Source organism: Camarhynchus parvulus, chromosome 4 (genome assembly GCF_901933205.1).
Source record: "Camarhynchus parvulus chromosome 4, STF_HiC, whole genome shotgun sequence".
Classification (NCBI taxonomy): domain Eukaryota; kingdom Metazoa; phylum Chordata; class Aves; order Passeriformes; family Thraupidae; genus Camarhynchus; species Camarhynchus parvulus.
This window is the reverse complement of record NC_044574.1, coordinates 54,639,006-54,661,488: the sequence shown is the minus strand read 5'-3', so window position 1 is coordinate 54,661,488 and position 22,483 is coordinate 54,639,006. Positions and strand designations below refer to the sequence as shown.

General features: G+C 43.0%; 1 protein-coding gene across 14 annotated transcripts in view; it reads left to right on the top strand.

Annotated features, from left to right (window-relative positions):
- ADGRL3 (adhesion G protein-coupled receptor L3) overlaps window positions 1-22,483 on the top strand; it is a 489,715-nt gene that overhangs the window by 366,674 nt on the left and 100,558 nt on the right. For all 14 annotated transcript variants that reach the window (XM_030948024.1, XM_030948015.1, XM_030948022.1 and 11 more), the window contains 2 exons: window positions 18,204-18,509; window positions 20,197-20,300. In XM_030948024.1, coding sequence (XP_030803884.1) covers window positions 18,204-18,509; window positions 20,197-20,300 — 410 coding nt within the window. The remainder of the gene's footprint in view (window positions 1-18,203; window positions 18,510-20,196; window positions 20,301-22,483) is intronic.

Here is a 22,483-nt window from a genome sequence, read left to right as displayed (position 1 = left end):
TCACAATGCTGAAAACTGAACTTACCTCTGATTAAAATTTAATTGCTCCCAAGCTTCCACTGGTTACTTGCATTAAGTTTCACACCATTGGAAAGTGCTCATCAACCAGTGTTGGATTTAACAGGAATTTGGCAGATGTTAGTGAAGTGCTGGAGGAAGTCCAAACCACAAGATCTGTGGCATATCATATGTTTGAAAATTTGTTGGCAGCTGAAAGAAAAATCACAAAACTGGAAATAGCAAGGACTGGACACGGATCTCTTCTCATCAAACAGCCAAAAAGTTGGATCATCACCTCCAGCACCTGGAAGACAAGTATAGGTCATGAAGTGCTGTCTGCCAGGTGTCTCAGTGAGGTGTAAAAGCAGCAGATATTATATTATTGGCTTTTGGAGAGCTTTATGTGAGGAACTCTGGTATCACCATGGAAATCTTCATGAAAAAAATACCAGTCTGTTCTGAGGCAATTTAGCAAATTAGCTGTGTTTTATAAAACTTATGTTTTCATTGCAGATTTTCCTTCCTCTTGAGGGCATTTATTCAGAAACAGGGTCCTTTTTCATTAAGAGACTAATTTATTTCTGTTACATACTTCTATGCTATTGCTCTTTGTCTGTAGCATTGTACCTTCAGCTCTGCTTAGCTTTTTGTCACCAGGATGTGCTCCTGATGCAAGGAGGGGCCAAACACTAACAGGGTTTGAGAAAGCTTGATCTATTTTTCGTAAGTATATAAAAATATCAACTTGTGTGTGTGTAGTATTAGGAAAACCTTAACAACTACAGCACAGTGAGGCAGCAGAGGAACTAGATGCCTGTTTTAGACAAACAAGAGCTGATTTAAAATTTAGAATGATGCAAGTCTTTTTCAAAGAAACTTGTGTTTGAAAAGAAATATAACACAGTTCATGATTTAGTATCTGTCATCTTTTAGTGCATGCAAGAGTCTTGACAGTGGTTGTGGCAGGAACTTCTATGGAAAAAGTAAATCTCACCTTAAGCCTCTTTCAATTGAAACAATGTTTGGAGGTGTTTGTGTGAAAGATTAAGTCAGATTCAGACTTTGGTGGGGCTGAGCTGATGGGGCACAGAGATAGACCAGGATCAGTCTTGTGCTATTGCAGCATTTGATCCTTAATATATTATTTCATTTGTTCTCTAGTGTATAGCAAAATGCATTTCGCATGCTCTCGTCCTCTGTAATGTGGCCTGAGGTTGACAGATCTCTGTTGTTAGGTAAGCACTGCTTGGGAGAAATGCTGGATCCCTCTGTAAGTCCTGCCTCATCTTCTGGTGTTCATGTGGTTTTTTTTTTCCGTCTACTGGGAAGTTGAGCAAATGAGGATTTAAAAGTTTGTGTCTCTGGCTGTGAAATGAGTTAAATCCATGCTAGGCTCTAAAGCATAAGTCTAGATATAAAAGCTGTACTGATTTGGGGACTATGTAATGCCATGCTCTGCACTACCACATTAACAAGTTTGATATGTGGTACTCCATGTCCTTAAGTCATGTGTTGTATTATTACTAATGATTGATACAGTTTTTATTGTAAAAAGGCAAAGCAAAATGTTTCAGGCTGTCAGTCTCAGTTCAGATGCAAAACCCATCAATGCTGCATTTCACATAATATTTTTTTAAAGATTTTTAGAGTACATCCTCTATATTCAGAAATATATGGATAGAAATTCTTTTTGCAGCAGTGAAACTTGTTCAAAAGCTGATAAGAAAGGAGATGATTTTTCCCCCCCCCCAAGCACCAAAGACAGTCAATTTGGAACTCGAACAGTGACGTGGGAGGCAGAAGGTACACGTAGGCTGGTGCAGGGCTCTCTGCCAGAGAGTGGGGAGAAATAGGGCAGCACAGGCTCTTTGGGTGTTTCAAAGCAAATCTGGAGCAGGTGTTCCTTAGCCCTGAGACACTGTTCTAACCACGAGCACTAATCTAACTTGACCGTAATAAAGGCTATCCCTGCTTCTAATTCTGTCCAGCAAATACAAAGAGACGTATACAGAGGTAGCAAGCCATGGGAGGGATTTAAGCCATCTTGAGCTATTTAAAATTTGATGGGCTAAACCATCCACTGCGCTCCCTCCACCACCAAGGGAGAGGAACACCTTCAGACAGAGATTAGGAAAAGCACCTTGCAAAATCAAGCATTCCTGGAGGTGTATGAAGGGGATGTTTGTGGTTTACTGGCTATTATAGGTATTTGAGGTGTGATGTAAATACATCACTCACTGCTTGCTATGTGCACTCAGGATTTCCCAGCTGGCTTGAGTGAACTGGGAGTCTTATTTTTTTTAGGGTTCATCTTAGATCTGATCTCCAATGTGCAGCTTCATTAGATTGGACTCTTGAGTCGGTACTGAGTCTGTGGTATGAGAAGATGAAGCCTGATTTGAAAGTAAGGCTGAGACCCCTAAATAACCTGATACTCAAAAAGGCCAGTGTTTGTTTAAGGCAGTGGGAGATACTGCTTTCCTAGTGTTTTTAAGAATCAGGTCACTTGTTCAGAGACCAGCATCGGGATCCTGTTTATAAAAGTCCTGACCTAAATGTCTTACCCACTGTGTTTGCATTGTTTTTTCCTATGGGGAAAATAATGAAGTGCAAAAATGAAGAGAAAGGGAAGTCTGCAAAATCCTGCCTGACCCCCTCGTAATGGCACAGGCTGCACAGGGCTCAATCTGTACTGAGCTCAGCCCATTCCCCTTGCATCCCCCCTGCTGTTTTGCTCTCAGTGGGACAGTGGTTTCCTAAATATTCAGTGCCCAGGCAATTTTCTTTATTTGGTTAGGACTGTAACACTTCAAAGGGACTAATTGCAAACAACAAAAGCAACTAAACTTGTCTCACAACCTCCTTCACTGGCCCATGGAGCAGAAGCTCCAACAGGGAGCACACACTTGACTCTCTCTCCCTTGGCACATCCCTGTCTCAACTTATTGATGTTCTCAGGGACAGCATTTGAGTAGCTGTCTCACTTTTCAGAGGTCAAATACTTTTTCAGCTCTCCATGGCTCTTTCCATCCTTGGCCTCCAAGCCTGGTAATAAAATGAACCTTTTTTTACCTGAGAGCTCTTGGAGGACGCTGTGATATTGCCAGGTGTGTGGTGATGTTTTCTTCACCAACACCTCATGCTACCTCCAAGAGTGTAGGGCTGGAATAAATATCCAGCTGCTCCTGCTGCATCCTAAAGCTTCTGTGCATGAATGCAGTGATACCAATCATTATCTGTGTCTCTGACTGGCTGCCCAAATGATGGGTCATGTTGGCTAAATCATTACCTGTCATCATTCATGCCATTTCCACGCCTGCTGCAGTTGGCCTAACCTCAGCCACCAAGGACAGCAGGGACTGAGCACATATTTCACTGAGAAAACTGAGGATGCCCTGCAACATGGAAGGTTTAATCAGGGCTTTGTTGTGCTTCCATCTTGCTGCATGGCAGAGTGGGAAGGAGAGACAGGCAGTGTGGAAAATTTCGCTGACACAGCTGTTATATTGTCAGCAATTAATTAGAAAGTTTTGTTCAATAAAATGTATTCTGGCCTAGGAAGGATGCCCTTGACTTCAAGTTGGATTATTAGAGAACTGAGTGTCTCATAAGATACTTCTTTTTTTTCTAGTATGCTTGCTTATCATTGGAAAAACCAGATTTTTGCCTGCAGTTCTGATTGAGCGCAGATAACTTGTAGAAGGTCAAATCACAAATGTTTTTATGGGTACCAATTTTGGTTTAATTTGTCTATTTAAAAATACCCAAACCTTTAAAAGAATGCCAGTTATAATGAAATAGGTGTTTTGAGTGCAAATCTACTATGATGTCCTTTTTCATGAGCTGTTTGATCAGATGCTGCTAACTTTAAATGTAATTTGCTTTGTGGAGGAGAAAGAAGAGTATGTACAAACACGTCCACACTAACACAAGTGGTTCATCTGGCAGTTCTGGGTGTAGGGAATTGAATGAAGTTTCCACCCTGCAACCAGACTTTAACATGTCCCTGCTGGTTATGGTTCTCCAAAGGCGGAGAAAGTGGTAATTCAGCAGATATTACCACTGGGATGTGGCACATCAGCCAGAAGGATGCCACCCCACACTGCAAGTCGTGCCCGCTGGACTTTGAGGGGGGTTGTGGGGTAGTGTCAGATGTCAAGTAAAGGAGATGTCCAAAATTGTTTACCTTGAGAGAATCCTTCATTTTGGAGTTAAGGGAACAGAGAGCTGAGAAGCAGGCATGAGGCTGAGGAAGGCTCCATGTGAGGATGTGTTCCCTTTCCTTTTCTGGGAAAGAAAAGCAAATGGAAGACAATGGAGAAATAAAACTGGAAGGAGCAGTTCATTACCCAGGGGACAGATGTAGAAGTGGTTTGTAGGCAATGACAAGTGAGACAGGCAGGGGTTAGTTTTGGAACTGACCCGGGATGAGGAAAAGAGCTAAAAATAGAGATTTAAGATTCCTTTTAGTGGAGGTGAGCCAGCACTGTGCCCAGAGAGCTGTAAGGCAGGTTCCACATGAATGAGATTTTATTCGATGTGCAGGGAGAGAAATCTGGATAAGAGGGAGACTGGAGGTTTTCTGAATGTTAGCCTGAATTTCCAACAGGGATTCTCTCACCTGCAAGGGCTTGGCCTCACCACTGCAATGTTTCTGTTGGCTGATGAAGGAAATTCACCACTTGGAGGATCCCTGCGAAGAAATTGTCTCCAAAGAAAAAATATTCAGTAACGCTGACTTAACTCGTACAGCTTTCATCCAGTCAGGCTGGTTTTAAGATTTAGATACTATCAAAAAGGAAAAAGCAACCTAGAAAGGCCCAACAATTGATTGTAAGGGGAAGGAATTTTTAAGTCACCTTGGTCCCTGCATTTGGCTTCTTTCTCATTTTACACCCTTTGCATCTGCTTTCCCTTCTTCTTCATCTCTGCCCCATCCCATCCAGCATACTCTTGGGCTGGCCTGGTTCATGGTTTTGTTTTTCATTTAGGCAGACACCACAATGTGAGCTTGTCTCAGCTTGACAGAAATGGACAGATAATATTCTGTTGTGTTGCTAGTGGAGTCCTGCACACCTCAGGTGCCAAACAGATTGCTAAACATCCTTGAACAGTCTATGCTTTGTGTGCAAGAGAGAAAAGAAATCTAATATCTGCTTTTAAATTCAGTCCCTTCCTTATGCATTTTATTTGGTTTTCTTTGCACACACAAAGTTTCCTTTCTGCTAGAGCATACCCTGTTTTGCTTAGAAGATTTTAAATCCAGTGACCGCTTGGTCTTGTTTACAAGCTGACTTGATCTAGAGCTGGCTGTCCTCCTAATTTCTACCCATTTCCCTCAGAGGTGGTAAATGGCAGTGGATAGTACCTCCTCTTGGAGCTAAACATCCCTATCCTCACATAAATCAGCAGCTGCCAGTGGATGAAAGCCATCTGTGGCAAATAAGTGTCGGATCAGGGTACCCGGGTAGGGAGCAATGTCTATTGGCCACTCTTGGAGATGCTCTTGAGTCTTCAGTGCAGTATGCACATTGCTATTACTGAAGAGAAAAGCTCAGCTAGGAAGCACGATTCACATTGCTGTCCCTGCCCTGAAATGATTCATGTTGCTAAAATAAAGTTGCATCTCCCTTAGTTACAGCTCACTGGAGTCTGTTTGACCAGGCATCTTGGTCTCTATGAGATTTCTGTGCGCTCTGCTCCGAACAAGAGCTGCAGACAGTGAGCGTTTAACTGAATCAGTGATGCTGTTTTAGCTCAAATCTGATGTTTAATAAGGGAAAATAACAGCTTAATTTGGAAAGGCATCTTGTAGGCCAGGGGGACTGACCTTGTAGGAGTGACTGCTGCCAAGAGGATTAGGGAGTTGCATGTTGTGCTCAGAAGTGTACCGTGGACATGCTGAGCTTGGCACAGAAGATGTGAAGACTGGTCCCTCAAGCCCAATACCTTGTCTGAGCTTCAGGCTTTGCAGAAAGAGATTCCTCATGGAATAACCTGGATCAAAAGAAGGGCTCATTCTTCTGCATTAGCAAATAATTTCCTCATGCAACAACACGGGAGGATCAAAGCCTTCCCTGTCCACCTCTTCTTTTACTGTAATCCTTGGCACGTCTCAGCACTTCCCAGGAGTGTGTTGTGGACTGTGATGAATAATGTCCTCTGCAGGAGGAGAAGGAAATAAGGACATCAGGTTGGCTGTTTAAGGTGGAGTTTTCCCCTGCCTCTTCCCGCTACTCTGTTCTTAGCATCTGTGCCGTAGTTCCGGATTTTCTGTTTGTCTGTGTAAAGGCTTAAGCCTTCCCCAGCACCATGCAAACACCCCAAGGACAGGCAAGCAAATAGTTGAGATGCTTGCAGTTTCTTTTGTAGCCTGGAGATTTGCTGTAAGAGACACTGAGCTTTTCAGGGTTGCAAAGTCAGAAGCTGCTTGCTGATGGATGGCACAGTTTTCAGTCGAGGCTTAGGCATGGAGATGTTGATACAGTGAAGGCAGTGGCATTGCACCAACCTGTAGGCTCCTGCACCTCCAAAGAGCACCTGGGGTCTCGGACAAATTGAATGGCTTTTGATGCTACCTTTTATTGTCTATAAACTGGCTGACTCAGCTTCCTAAATCAAATCTCTCCCTTTTTCTTCAAGTAGAACCACATTTCTCTCTGCCTTGGAACAATCTCCATGGCAGCTAAATGTAGTGATTGAGCTGCTTGCCACTGAAGGGCCTACACTTGGAATTTGTATTTTACTGAGCCATCTCCAGGTTGAATGCCATGCCAGTGAATGCCATGTCTGATCCATGGTCATTTACGCTCTAGCCTCTAAAGAAGAAAAAGCAGCAAATTGTGCCTAGCATTTATTTGAAGATATAAACATTTCTTGACTTGCTTAGTGCTGACCATGAAGGTCTATCACAGGTCACCTTCTTCCTCTCTTTTCATCTTGAGCCTGACCACCACCCTAGAAAGTCTGTTTTTTCCTCCAATTCTGAATGAGTTCAAGGTTATGCTCAATTTTTTTCTAGTATTACTGGCATGACAGATCTCGTCTCATTATAAATTATTCTGTCTGCTTCAGCTGTATGGTTTTTCTCATTTATATTTAAGATAATGGAAGAAGAGTTGCTTTTGATGACATAAGTGAGCTAGATTTTTGGTTTGGTATTATTACAAAATGAGAGTTCTGGCTGGATAATGTAAAATATTAGGGCTTTTGAGTTTTTAGTACCTGTGAAGCACTGCAATGACTAGAAAAACTAATATACTTCTTCCCTATAAATTCATGAAACTTTTTGATGCATGCATGGAATTTGAAAGGCTCAGGGCTAATAGCATTACAGGTCTCAACACATGTACTAAGTGGTCTGCTGTAAAAAATTTACAAAACAAAAACATTTGAACATGTTTGATACCGAAGAGAGGGAAAACTAATAATCGCTGTAGACTGGTGTATTTGTTTTATGTTACCTGTGAGAGCTGTAAAGTGAGGTTTGGGCTGTGTGCTAGAAGCCTATAGCAGCTCTTTGGCCATGCACTGTAAGCAGTAGTTGTATCCTAGATTGAAAGTAAGAAAACATCTGTAAGTATATATGCATCTCTGCTGTATTTCAGAATTGAATGCATACTGCTTGACTATTTTTTTTCCCTCTGGTTTTTCTGTTACGCTTTTGAATTGTGCTGTCCTATGGAAATGCATTCACATTTAGTTAAGTCTGTGTGTCTGTGTTTGTCTATAAGACAAATATAGCTATTTAGCAGTTATGTTTTTAAGGCATGTGAATTGGACCAGGTCAGATTTTCTTTGTCTCTCCTCTCTCTCCTCTTTTTTCACATGTTGAATATGTCTATTTTTTTTTCCTTATGAGAGACATCATTCTTTTGTTCAAAGTATGACATTTATGCTTTGCAGTGACATCAGGTACAAGATTTTGTACCTTCATTTTATGGATGTATATGTTATAAAAAGGCAAGGAGATTACACAGCTTAAAAATCTCTAAAGGATACAATTTGCTTTTTTCATTTCTCTGTCATCCTCTTTCTTTTTTTTTTTTTTTTTTTCTGCCAATTCCCAATTTCCTGAGATTTCTGCTGTTGCTTGTGAGGATCTGCAATGCTTTTGTTGGTAGCCCAAGTGGATCAGGTGCAGTTTAGGCTTCCAGGCCAAGAGTACATTATGGAAAATCCCTAATCTGGCACAGTAGCACCTGGACATTGCTCTGTGCATTTGGTACCTCTGGTTTGGACCAGTAATTCCCCTGGGCATGTAAACTTTAGCACCTGACTGCATGTAAAAACCACATGCCAAACCTGGGGAAGCAGGCATACGACTTTGACCTAAAATACTTGCTTTTCACTACTCGCATTCACTTTCTTGTAAGTTTTTTATGTCTTTTCTCTTTTGTGGGCCCAGTTCTGAGTCTTAAAAGGTCAATGGGTATATTCTTTGGCTTCATACAAGAAAACATGCTGACCTTGCAATGTGCTGGTCTGAGCTACCCATTAATAAGGATAACCTGAAGGGTGACAGATGTAAAGCTACAAATCAATGTTGAAAGTTTTTCCATCCTGGGATTATGTATTGTCATCTTGTCATCAGCCCCTTGGCTAAAAATCTGAAACTACAGCTCAGCCAAAGCTGACTTCATGAGAGCTGGTAGCCCTTAATGTTTCTGAGAAAAATTTACTATGTAAAACCTCCTTTTCTGATGTTTTGGAGCTTGTTCCTTCCTGCCTCTCGGGTTTCTGCTGTGACTTTTCAGCTGAGATGGCTGGCCATGGCAATGCCTCTGGCCCTGGAGCCTTCAGGGTGGAGATCTGAGATGCTGACCATATGAATGAATATTCACATTGCTACTAGCACCCCAGTGGCCTCTCTCAAATGAAAAATTAGCTTCTGGGACACGGGTGAGAGCTGCTTGCATGCCAGGCTTTTTAGGATATCAGCATGGACTTGATAGTGCACCCAGGTGCCTGTGTCCAGTACTCAAGTCTGTTAGGAAAACTGGAGTTCCCTGAAAGTGCTACCCAGTTCATTTCACCTTAAAACACCCTGTAATGGCACAGTTTGTTTATTTGTTATAAATCTGCTTTGCTGAAGTAAATGTGTTTTTCATAATATTAATGGTGCTGTCATTGTTGGAACCCTCTGCATAAGTCAGATATCTATAAAACAAATTTAGACACCAGTGCTGTAGTTAAGGATTGTTTAGGCAGATCTCTGAGCCAGGATGAATACAGCTATTAGAATTGAGCTTTACAATATATTGACGTTTCTACATAAGTAATCAAGAGTTTAGAAAGGGAGCTGAGCAGCATTTTATGTTTTTTTCAGGGAAACTGCTTTATTTCTGAAAGTAGCTGAATATTGATATTCTTACAAGGGAGTTTTGTCAGCTTCCTAGGATTGGTTTATGTGAAGTATTTTTTTTTAGCAGAGGCTTCTTTCTTCTCTCCCTCCTTTCCATCTGGTAAGCAAGCCACTGGTAAGTTTGGAGAGAGGATTGAACTGAGCTCCAAACCAAGATGTGGCCAAGAGGCCTGAAGCTGTGCCTGCCCTCTGACTTTCAGGAGGGGTCTTGACAGCACATCCATACCAAGGTGCACCAGGACATGCTCAAAGGATGAGGAAAGGCAGCCTTTCTCACCATTTCTGTATTTCTGGTGGTTTCAGTGGTCAGTTCTCTCCACAGTTCAGGCTGGTTTCCTCACAGGAACAAGAGTAAATGGAAAAAATAAATAAAATAGAAGCCAATGCAGTCAGAGACTGAGCAGAGCAAATACCCTGTAGAGAGGAAGCACCTTTGGTGGCTTTGGAGAAGGATTTTGGATTTTAAAACAGGTTTGAAATAGCTAGTTGGTAGCAAGAGGAGAAAATAGATGGTTTTGGTGAAAGGCAAAAGGTGAGGTTGTGCTGGCAGGTTTATAATTCCTGTTGCTCTAGACTATGGATGTAAGATGTACTGTACAGCCAGCAGGGCCTGCTGTCAGGTCTCCAGTTCATGTCTGGGAATGCAATATGATCTGCATGCCAGTGAAGTCAATCCTAACGTGGGTTAGAGGAAGAAGGCTGTGAGCAGCTGTAACTCCACCTTTGATATGTTATGGTTTATTCCTTTTCCTCTCTTTGATTTCAGCTGACCAGCCCACCCTCAGAGAGTGTTTACACTTAAGACATTGGGCATGGGGGCTGATTTGGAAGCCCAGTACATGAATGTGATAGGCACCTCAAATCCTGAGCCCCAGAGAAGCTGGGGCCAAGGGATAGTGGTGCAAAGGGAGGTGAATTGTAATGCAAAAATAGCCCTTTTTCTTTCAATCTGCCAAGCTGGACAGGAGAAAGTGGGACCAGGCAAATTTTCATCCATCTCTCCCTGACAGCCCTTGCACACATATGTGCTGTGGGGCCAGGGAGCTGACTTCTTGTAGTTCCAGTGGATTGCCTCCTTGGGCTCGATTGTACTGTGGCCTCATCCTCAAGATAGCAGCATAGTACAATCAGGTTCTGAATATTAATACAGAGATCACAGGAGTGTAGCTTGGAAACACAGAATACCAAGAATTGAAAAGTCTAATCTGTCCTTTTTGAAAGCTGTCCAATTTCTTTTTTATTTACAGCATTTGAACCATTTCACAAATTGGAAGGCAACTAACCAGCCATTTCACAGGCAGATTATGATATGTTTAAGAAAGTCCAAGGCATTTGTCTGAATGCAATTGGCCATCTTGCTGACTAACATGTAGATTGGAGATATTACACACACAGTTGAACAGAGACTATTTGAAGATGATGGTTTTCTTTTATTAAGTTGTGTTTGTAGCTTGCAACCGAAAAAATGTTTTGGACAGTGGTATAAGCTGACTGCCTGACTGCAAAGGGCTCATCACATTGATTGGGTAGATGAGAAAATGCTGGGGCGTGAACAGTCACTTTATGATTCCTGCGCTCAATTCCATTCTTTGCAAATGCAGAGGTGGAGAACTGCTGGAGAGAGACTGGCTCCATCTGGCACTGCCTCTGCACAGTGCACACAAGTTGTTCAATTAAAGATGGAGAAGTGCAGGCAAAAAGTGGGAAACACAGATTAGATGAAGCTGCATCCGTTGCCATACAGATGGAAAAAATTGGGTTTCCCTCTTACCAGCTACACATTTGCTTGTTCTGCCTAGAAACTAAAAGGTATGTTTCAGCCTGTGTGGATAGAGCATACATGGTTTAATTAATTAAAAGATAAAAAAACCCCAAAAAGCTGGCAATCCCAGACTCCAGTCAATCTCTTAAAGCTGTGAATATGCAGTGCTCACGTGTCTGTACCCTAATGTGGTCTGAATGAAAAACTGACAGCACCTGTTACTCAAATCAAAAGTGATTTCTCTAACAATGGGATACTGGGGAATTCCTTCCAAGCTTCTCTTTAATAGAGTTTGAAGGATTCAGGTTGGAAGACAGTGCATAAGATCTGCACCACTGGCTCTGATGGATGTGAATCATGCCAAGGGACAGTGATTGTTTAGGAGGTTAGAAGTTCACTCCATACATCCAGTAATAACACACAGCTGGTATGTCCTTAAAAAAAAGGTTTGTATGCTTCTTTTTTCCCCCTGTGTGAAGCCACATGTGGATTGGAAAAGAAAAAAAAAAAAATCAGATTTTATACATTCAAATCCAGAAATTCAAAGTAACTGCAACCACATCTGACAGTATTTTTGAGAACCAGAGTGAATTGAAGCTAGAGTGCCTAAAAATAGCCCTTGAACTGAACTCTAAAAACTATTAGATTTGTCCACTTATAATAAATCCTGATCTACTGTCTATTAGATCATCTCTTCTGTAATCTTTTCCTATAGGCATAGTTCATGTGCATTTCTAAAAGCATTACAGCATGATGCTGAAAGAAATACTCAATTTTTTTGTGTGTCTTGTGCACAATGGTTCAGGTAAATTTCTGCATTCAGAATCAGTTGCAAAGTCTGGAACAAGCAATAAGGCTTTAATACTCTCAGTGGATGGTTGCCAAAGGATACAAGAGGTTCACAAAGGTGGATTTGGCAGAGGTCCTGGGTGGGAAACCAGAGATAAGACTTTAGGAACTGTCTTCTGATAGAAGAGGACTATGGTGAAGACAACAGGTGATGCTCCTGTGCTGTGCCCATTCATCTTCTGGTGTTGCTAGATATGTGCTGTAAAATAACAGTTAAAATTTTGTCTGATGTCTCTGAAGTTGCATATTTTTAGCAGGATCCAGTAGTTTCTTGGAGAAGAATGGGTCAGAGAGAAAAAAAAGAAGAAAATAAAGATGTATCTTCTTTTATTCAAATGACAGCTAAATTGGGGACTTGACATTAAGAGCTGTTTGGAGACAGAAAAAGTATTAAGTGCTGACACATGCACACCCCCACAAAAGTCCTACAGAAGCCTAAAAGTTGATATTTCACGAAAATGCAGTCAGGCTGCTGTTTGGGTTCTTACTTTTTTCAGGCAAAACCTAGAAATTTTCAATAATACAATGTTTTTGACAGAACAGCCTTTCTGTAGCAATCCAGCATGTGGAGTGAACTGTTGATCATTGTCAGAAATGCAGAGTTTTGAGTCAAAAGGGCTCTGGTCTGCATACCTTTTGCCTGTTGAAAATAGGTGCATTCAGTGGTTTTTTGGTTGTATTAACTGTCTTGCTGAGAGTGGTGCTGCAGTGAAAAGGACGAGCTGGGGCAGTTTGAGTGAGCTTTAGCCTGTTGTGCTGATTTCTCCCACTTTGGCTCTCATTCTTAGTTGTTTATGTTAAATGCTGAGACTGAGACTCAGAGCAAAATCCCAGCGTGTTAAGTGATTCCAGCTTGAAGTGCCTTGAAACAACTGAGTCTGCACCATGTCTTGGACTGCTGCTGTAGGTTTCCTCTTAGCGCAGGAACTCAGCATATGGCCCATATCCATTACAGCATCTGCACAAGCCCAGCAGAGCAGTCATATGTGGGCAGAGTAGCCTTGGGCACAAAAACTGATCCCCTGCTAGAAGAAGTAGGAAAAAAAGAAAATCCAGAAAGTGATTTTTCCATTTGTCAGCTGTCCACAAGGGAATGACTCTTCCCTCTCTCAGATCTCTCAGATGCAGCATCCTCCTCCTCCTCTGCTTTCCCTCATTCCCTTGTGTTAGTTAAGAGGCAGGAAAAGGAAGAGCTGTGTATCATACTTGATGTGCCTTTTTCACAGCACAGGGCTGTGTGCAGTTGTGTTGGTGGAGACAACGTGCCACGTTGAGCACTCTGGAGCCACTGCATATGTAATCTTTCCATCAATGAGTTTTGCAAGCCTTTTGTCAGTGTCAGTAAATAAAGCTCCACAATCCCAACTTCCCCAAAAGCAGCATGTGAACTTATGTTCACACGCAGGATTCTGGCTCAGCTTCCCAAAATAATGGCATGTGTGAGCAGAGGGGAGAACTGTTCAGATGTTTGATGTGAGGCCGACTTGGCCTTCGCCTGCAGTAAAAATAAATCATAGTTGCTCTCAAACACGTGGAAGGAGCTGTACATAATTTAGGGGCTAATCTCACCTTGTCGATTCCCGGGCTCGCAGCTCTGGAGTGGCACCAGCATGTGGCTTTTGGTCTTCCAGAACACATTTACCATGAGAAGGTTTTGCAGGGTAATGTCTTTAACATAGACTCAGTGTAACTTTGCAACCCAACAGTGTGTTAATGAGTTGGTGCCGTCTGTGTCGGTGCTTCTTTTCATCATTCTCCTCTGTTACGTCACGTGGAGTTCTCTGAAAAAAACACAAGGGATTTAACGGAAAACAAAAAAAAAAGGCGAAAGAAAGTGGGAATATACTTTCTTTCAGATACTACTGTTTTTCTAGGGAGATTCAGAAGATGTTCTGAAATGTGTTTGAAAATGCCTGTAGAAAATTAATTCCCATGAGATGCATTTATATGACAGGGAAGAGAAAAACAGCTGTGATATAATCCTCCAATTGTATTAGGTTTGTGGGGTTTTGTGATGCTTCTTTCAATGCATGCCTAAACCTTCTTATTTGCTATGTAAATACAACTTGTACCATCTTTCAGTAGAAGAAATGATAAAAGGGATGCTGTAAGCAAAGGATGTGGTTGCCAAATATGAAAAGGGCAAAACTAGAGGGAGGGAGGAAAGGGAGAGACTTCCAGGTTTTGTGCTTCTCACAGCCTACCCAACTCCTTCAGTGCTCCATTTACCTTTGTGCAGCAGCAACATGTGTAAATAATGGAGTCTGGACGTGCTCAAGAGAACGCTGGCATTGCTGCTGTTGAGCTGCTGGATTAGTTGTACCTCACTTGGTCCAGCCCTGCTTTAGGTGCAGCACAGGGAGCAGGCAGGGCCTCCAGGCTGCCAGCACCCCATCCCTTCTCCTTGAGCATCAGGCTCAGGAATGCAGGACTCGCCAGAGAGTGAAGTCATCGTGGTTTGCTTGGACCTTGAGCGGGGAACTTGGAGTGCAGCCTTTCCTTCCAATTACGTGAGCAAGTGCTGGCTCGTAGCACGCAGCCTGCAGGCTGAACCTTTGGATTGTGACCCCAGGGGGACAGCTTGATGGATGTCTCCTGTCATCCCTTACCCCACCAAAGCCAGTGAGCCTCACCCAGGAAATCCTCTCAGCAATTTCTGCTCGAGGGCCACCTAGTTATCTTCACTCGTGGGACAGAAAGTGCATGATGTCTCTTATAAAGTATTATTGAGTACACCGGGTCATTGGCTGGAGACTTAGGTGCCAAAATTTAAGAAAAATGAGAGAAAAGGTAGCAAATAGCCTTTCTTGCAATCAAAGCTGCTTTTGTGATAGGAAAACACTAGTCAGAGTCATTTGGGAAAGCAGTCTCCTATGTCTTGGTGCACCAGGATAAGGTGAGCAGAGCATCTAACCACATTGTGGTTATATGGCATGTGGTGGATTTTCTTCATGACAAATACAAAGTGCTGGTCACTTGTCATGTCACTACTTCAGGAAGGGGGAACAGAGAGAAATGGGGGAAAAGACAGTCCATTATTTATATGAGATTTTTCCCTATGAGCAAATCTCTATCATGATTTTCCTTCCACCAAGCAAAAATCTGCCTCCACAAGCCTGAGCTCTAAGAGGAGGCTGGAAAATAAAAGACAGAAGGGAAAAGCCTAAAAATTTCTATTTTCTTGCTAGTCAAATGTGCCCTGAGTAGAGAGAGGCTCCTCTGGGAGTTGCAATTGCTCCCTTGCGGATGCTGGAAATGTTTTGGGGTTTGTTTTTTTTATGACTGCAGCTTTAATCTGAATGATGGCAAAACTTAGTCTTCTGCTATTACTGCCAGCTCTCTAGATAGAGCAGGAAAGAAAAAAGTGAAGTATCACTTTGGGGTGTTTCTGGGGAAGAAATGTTTCCACAGCCATAAATTGCTTTCTTGGGAGCACTGAAAATTCCTATCCCAGTGCTGTGCTTCATGGAATGAGAGTCAGCAAAGTCTTGGATTTGTAAGGAATGAAAACTGAGTCTTATCCAAAAACTTTAAAGTCTTGATGTGGGAGTGCATGGTAAAACAAACAGTGAAAATAAAATAATTAAGTTTATACATTTCTAGTTGTAGTAGTGTTGGAGTTTTTTAAAGATGTTTGTCTTGGAGCAAAAATTATCTTGTGAAACATTGTTTGAAGAATCCCTCTGTTGAAGCAGTGCTGCAGTGCTGCTTTCCCCCAGGTTAAAAATTCACCATTTATTGGCAGCCTGAGTTAATCTGGAGGTTTGATCTCTGTTCTGTGCTGTAGGATTTAGGTGCTTTTACACAGGTTGCAGTCTCTTCATGGTTTTGCTTGGATTTGAGAATCATTTATATGTAAATGATCCTGATCCCCTGTTCTTTACCTCCTTACCAATTAGCTTGGTTTTTGAAGCACACGGTTGTGTGAGCAAAATTGGCAAGTGGTGCTTCCTGGTGAAAAACTGGGTGGTGTTAGCATGGTGATCATGATTGCTGGAGCTCATTACCAAGTTGACTCTTTGAATAATCAAACCTTTGAACTCAGCTCAGTGGTATCCCATCCGTCTCACTCCGTTAGGCAACTCGGAGGCAGCTCTTTCATGTCGTCTTACAACTTGTCCTATGTAAATGGCGGATGTGTTTATTTTCAAAAGCAGCAAGAAAGCCCAGTGGAACAAGAAAAAAGTTGGAAGAACAAGCCCTCAAAGATTTTGACACTGGTGCCAGGGGGTTTATGAAAGATAAAACAGCTCATTTTTTTTATGGCTGAAGGAAAATGCCGTTAAATCCCTTGTGCCTATCTGCTACAGTAAACTTGCCAGAGCTATTCATAAAACAGCATGCCGTGGGATATTCAATGATTTTCAATGAAACCTAGGCTTAAAAATGCAGATCTCCTGCATGTGGATCAAGGGGAGCTCCAGGGTGCTCAGTGTATGTTTCTCTACGCTCACACATGACTGTAAGAATTATTTTAAACAGGGTTTGCTAGCTTTGACTTTGAAACTGCATCCACTGTATCTACGCAGTTCCTTTGTGCATGGCATAGGTAATTTTGCAGAAGGAAAATAACTTGTTATTGTAAGAGTAAATGGGAAAAATTTTACAGGTTGCTATCTACCAGGCTAATCTATATTATGAAGAAATAAAACATACTTATATTAAATCCTGCTGCACTAGAAGTGTAATATTTGCTGAAGTTCTCTACAAATTGTAGTCCTCCCTGTAACACTGAGGGGAAATCATTGTTCAGTGACCTGGTGCAGCTTTGGGCAGAAACTGGAAGAAATCTGAAAGAAAATATCCTGCAGAAACATGCAGGATCTGCATGTTTTTTGCATTATATTTTTCAGACTCAGGGTTCATGGTGAAAGGGAGGTTGCAGAAGACTGGAAAATCTGATCACTGAGTGTTGGAGACCTGTTTTTAGATTAGTGTCCTGGTGCTCAGGTGAATTAGTGTAGAAACTCCATTTCCTGTTGCTGGACATGGAGCAGCAGTGACTGAAGGCTTTTTGGACCCTGAAAGAGGTGGGATGGTAGTGAGGTATTACAGCATGGAAATTAGAGTGGGAATGGATCAAGACAAGCCTTTTTATATTGCTTCCTTACCTGCATTTCACAGTCAGCCCCAAAATTTTCTCAGGCAGGGATTGAGGGGGCAGTTGTGAATATCTGGCACTGAACTGGAGTAAAAGTTTTATGCTGAGAGAAGCTGGAGGGTGCTTATCTTTGAGAGAGGTAAAGGAGATGGGAGAAGCAAGCTTTTCCATGAGCTGTGTGTGACATGGCAGGGGTGATGGGGGAGCAGCTGTGGGCAGCCTGCTTCAGTTCCCCCACCTATTTCAGGCCAAGCCATAGACAGATCCCTCTGAAGCTCCAGTCTGTGCAAGCACCTTGGTCTAAACAGGAGGTTAAATAAGGTAATTGTAAGGTGGGCATCCCTCAATATTCCCCACACACTCAGTACTTGGTGCAGCTATTGCAGGATGTACAGTGGGTTAATGCACCTCTAAAGCAGGTTCCCCACCTCTTGATGCTTGACTGCTCATTGCAGGTTTTCAATGAATTAGCCCACTGAGCATTAAAGTCTCGAGGATCTGGCTGGGCTGACGTGCTTTTCTGCTTGTGTCACGTGGCCTCCAGATCAAGGGGCCAGGCATTGCTCTTGGGATGGTGCAGCAAAGCATGAACCTCAGAGAAAGTTGATGGCTTGCTCAAGAGTGCAGCCTTGTGTTCATCCCTCTGTGCACTTTTGATTTTGGGAATGGATTTGTGGTTTGGTTTTGGGGTTTGTTGATTTTTGTTGGTTTTTTTTTTTTTTTATTACACCATGGAATACGTTTTTCTGTCCAAACCAGCTGGGTCTTCAGCAACACTTAACAATTAAAAGCACTTCTTTGCTAGGTGTTCCCTAAAAGATATGAAATAAGATTTTTACATTAAAATGCCAGGAAGAAAAATGGTGAGGGCATAAAGTGCTGCTTTATTTTCATCAGATTCTAGTGCTTTTGGAAAATCAGTTGTGCTGCAGTGATCATTACCCCCTGTGTGCTTCTCTCACTGTTTGCTCCAGCTTGTCTCTGAAAGGCAGCTTGTGCAGAAAGCCTTGCCTTAGTCGTAGCTCCAGTTACACCCTGCAGGGCCCTGGAGTCATCAGAGGGGACATCCTCAGGACCTAGGCTTGAGGATCCCTTCCTCTTTCTAACTAGCTCCGCCTTGGTTTCAGGAGTATCCACCTCGGGGGCTCTGGGCCCAGGGAGCACCGCTGCCAGCACCACGCCACGCATGGCCACCAGCACCACAGGCCGCACCACCACCACGTCAGCCTCGGGCAGGAGGAACAGGAGCACCAGCACACCGTCCCCCATGGCTGATGTTGCTGATGAAATGACCACACACCTGCCACCTGCCTCCTCCCAGGTGCCAGCAGCCGGGGCGGAGAGCTGCGACCCCATGGAGGCCCGCGACATCATGTGGTCCCGGACTCGGCAGGGCCAGCTGGCAAAACAGCCGTGTCCCTTGGGCTCCATAGGTGAGTCAGGGGCCGGGAGGACACAGCAGGCTGTCTTCACTTTCTATAACACTTTGTCAGTGTGCAACCAGTACTAAAAACCCTTGGGAATGTGCTGGAAGAGCCTCTGCTTCTGGAAGTTGTGTACGATGCTCCTTGCCTGGTTTTGCCTGTATTTGTAGCCCCCTGGCTCACTGACTGATGTGTTGGTGGCTAATTCTTTGCTTGTTTTGCTAAGAGAGGGGACAGGGGAGGAAATCAACAAAACTTGTACTTTGAAGCTCCTGAACCAGTGTGAGTGATTTTTTTAAACTGCAGCCAGCATCCAGGATGATCAGCTGGGAAAGTGGGGGTGGGGAAACAAAGCCAAATATTTCAAAATGGTTTATTGCTTATTGGATTTTGCTCCTTTTCTTCTGCTCTTCCCACAATTGTTTTCTTGAAAAACGTTGCTTTTGGAAATTTTCTGTTCAATTTGAAACATAATCGCATTAAGAATGGGTTTTGGCATACAGTTCACTTTGCTGTGGTTTAACAAATGCAGTTTTCTAAAAATAGTTATTTTTCATGCTAGTCTTGGTGTCCAGCCCTAAAAGTTCTCTTTCAAATAAGAAATCTCAAAAGTGGAGGAAATTGCCCAAAAATGAGGGCTGAAGGGATCTGGCTGGCAGAGGAGAGTCTCTGTGTTAATTCTCCCCTCCTGGAGAGCCATTCACACCTGAGTATATGAGTACTGACTCAGTCTGGAATTTGGTGAGGACAGACTGATAAAATACATGTTAAAGTATGAGGAGCATGGAAAGGTATCAGGGGTGAGAATAGGTAAAGAACGTTTTGTCTTTTCCAGCCCTGTTTGGTAAAACTAATGCCAAAAGTATGATGTGATTCCCAGAGAGGGGAAAGGATAGTGTGAACCAAAGCTGTAAAAAGGAAAAGAAGATGGAAAATGAAGGCTGGATGCAGGGAGTTCTTTCCTAAGCACAAGAGCTAAGGACAGGATGAAAATAACTAAGGGAAAGAGCCCAACTTATGGATAGTGGATGGCCAATAAGCCTTTCCCATCTCCCATTTCAGTGATTCACACAACATGTTAAAAGCTGTGATACGTTAGCAGTGATGCACTTCTCTTTGTCTGAAAGGGTCTGAGGTATTTTGCTGTCTTTTTCAGCAGGGATTGGGCAGCACTTCCCAAACAAAACTCTCCTCCAAAGTCCCTCTTGACAGCTGGGGGCTGACAGTAAACCCCAGCCATTATATCTTGGCGTCTGTAGCATTCAAACTTTTGTGTGTTTCCACCCAAATGTTGTAATGATGATTCAGAGCCATAAAATCTTCATAAAGCAGCAAGGAAGATGAGGCACAGGGTCTGATCCCAAATCACCAGTGGTGGGGCAGACCACTCAAGGTGCTGGCTCAGTGTTTGCGATCTACTTCTGATTTCTTAGTACCTGGTGGCTTTCCTGCAAGTCCTCTCTCTGTAATTGCTGTTTGCCGAATTGGAAATTAAATTCCTGCACAACATCGTGGGTCTTTTATGTCTTAGGGCCCTTAAAGGACCAAGATGATGGGAGACTAGGACACTGGGATGACTCAGAAGTCTGCTACTCAAGACCTGAGCACTAATAAGCTCCCAAAAGCTCTCCAAACATGGAGTTCCAGGGGCAAAATGCAACCAGTCACACTGAGCACAGCAACTTTCCTATTACAGGTGTTGCAACTTTCCGGTGTCTCGCGCCTGACGGAATCTGGGAACCCCAAGGACCTGATCTTAGCAACTGCTCTTCACCCTGGATCAACCACATCACTCAAAAGGTAAAACTCTTCTCATGTGTTGACCACTCTGAGTCTGCGCAGTGAGCTTGCTCAGCTCCCTGCTTTTCTCACACAAGGAACCCAAAAGGATCAACAGTCACACATAAAGCACGAACCATGCAGACTAGCCAAGAATTTCAAGGGGAAAGCAAGTGTCTCATGGAAATTAAGGCAGAGAGGGTAAGGGAAGGCAAAGGAGAAGGACTGAAGAGTGGAATTAAACTAGAGTGAATGACATTTCTTGTTTGTGGCAAGAAGAGGGAGGAGGAGGTGGGTGGACATATGGAAAGTACTGAGTTGTTGAAAAAGGAAACGCCCTTTCATGCATCCTCAAGGATTTTTTCATGTCACGCAAGCACAGGATAAACCCCATAGTTAAGAAATCTTTACCAAAGAAAGGCAGGCTCAATGTGAAATGTTTGTTTTGTGCCCCTGACTTTCTGTTTTTAACTTCTGCCCAAATTATAAAAGAACTGGTGGAATAGAAAACAATGCTGCAGTAATGCTTATCTTTTGACTTTAAAGTCCCTTGATGAATGTTTTCTAGCACTTCATCATTTATCAGTGTTAAAAGTGCATTAACACATGACAATAGAAGTTCAAGACAAGCAGAGCTTATTTGGTAGCAATATGTTGAGCATTTTTGTTATTAATGCACAATGGTGCTTTCAGCTGATTTCATTACAAACAGAGACCAGATGTGTGTTTATGCCACAGAGTCTGTGGGCTGAATCTTTATTATAGCAATTTGTGGGGATTTATTCACTCCTTTAGCCAGAGTGAGCAAGTCCTGGCATTGCAAGTGAGCTGTGCTGCTGCACAATAGTGACACAGATCTCCCAAAGAGCCACTGATCAGTGGGATGGGGTCACTCCAAAGACAAGACTCTTGGACATTCTCCTCTCTGCCCCCCATCTAAACTGAGACCTAATAATCTGTGAATTGCTAGCACTGGTCATCCCTATCTTGCTTCATCTGTGCTTACACCCATCCCTCCACAAAGGAAAACATCAATTGATGTGGGGCTGCTGTGATATGGCACAGCCAGTACAAAGCCCGTGGTCCTTCTGTCCCTCTCCTGGTATACACCCAGCAAGCTGATGAGCACAGGCTGCCTTTGCTGGCATTAGCAGCTGTGTGCAGCTCTTGTTTTATGACCTACGTATGTACCCTGGAGGGGTTAATATTACTTACTCCAGCCAGGAGTAATTCACCCAGGCAGCTGGGAGACCTCTTGCTGCTTGGTGAAGATGACTAGGCTGTTAGCCATTAGCAGAGGGAAATAATAGCCTGCACTGATGAAATCTCCATCAAGGTTAGGCTTATTTTATTTGAAACCCTAGCTATCATTTGCGTAACAAATGGGCCCCCTTTAATTTGTTACGTGCTTTCAAAGCAGGCTAAAATTGAACAAGGCAAGTTTTGAGAAATGCCCAGCAGGTTACAACTGGGACTAGATTTATTTTTTTTTCTGAAGGAATTTAGTTATGTTCAGCATTAAATACCTTCTTCCAGTCGGTAGAAAGGACTTGGGGAATCTTTGAGATGACCGTGGATCTAAGATTTTGCCTGAGTGGGAATTCATTGGGATCTTGAGATATGTGACCCAGCCTCAATGACAGCTGTTACAAAACATCAAAACTTTTCAGGAGTGTCTTTTGAGGGGAAAGCCTTGCAAGGTTCGCCTAGGGGTTTGTGTTGGGGTTGCAATCATTGAAACATTTGTATTGGAAAAGACCTCTAAGGTCATTGGGTCCAACCATTCACACAGCACTGCCATATCCACCACTAATCCATGTCCCTAAGTGCCATGTCTACATGTCTTTTAAATTCCTCCAGGAATAGTGACTCAACCGCTTCCCTGGGCAGTCTGTTCCAATGCCTGACCACTCTCTGTGAAGAAACTTTTCCTAATATCCAATATAAACCTTCCCTGGTGCAACCTCAGGTGGTTTCTTCTTGTCCTATCATTTCTTACCAAGAGAAGAGACTGACGCCCACCTTGCCACAGCCTCCTTTCAAGTGGTTGTAGAGAGAGATAAGGTCCCCCCCAAGCCTCCTTTTCTGCAGGCTAAACACCCTCAGCTGCCTGAGCAGCTCTTCATAAGCCTTGTGCTCCAGACCTTTTCTCAGCTCTGTTGCCCTTCTCTGGACCTCCTCCAGTGTCTTAATGTCCTACTTGT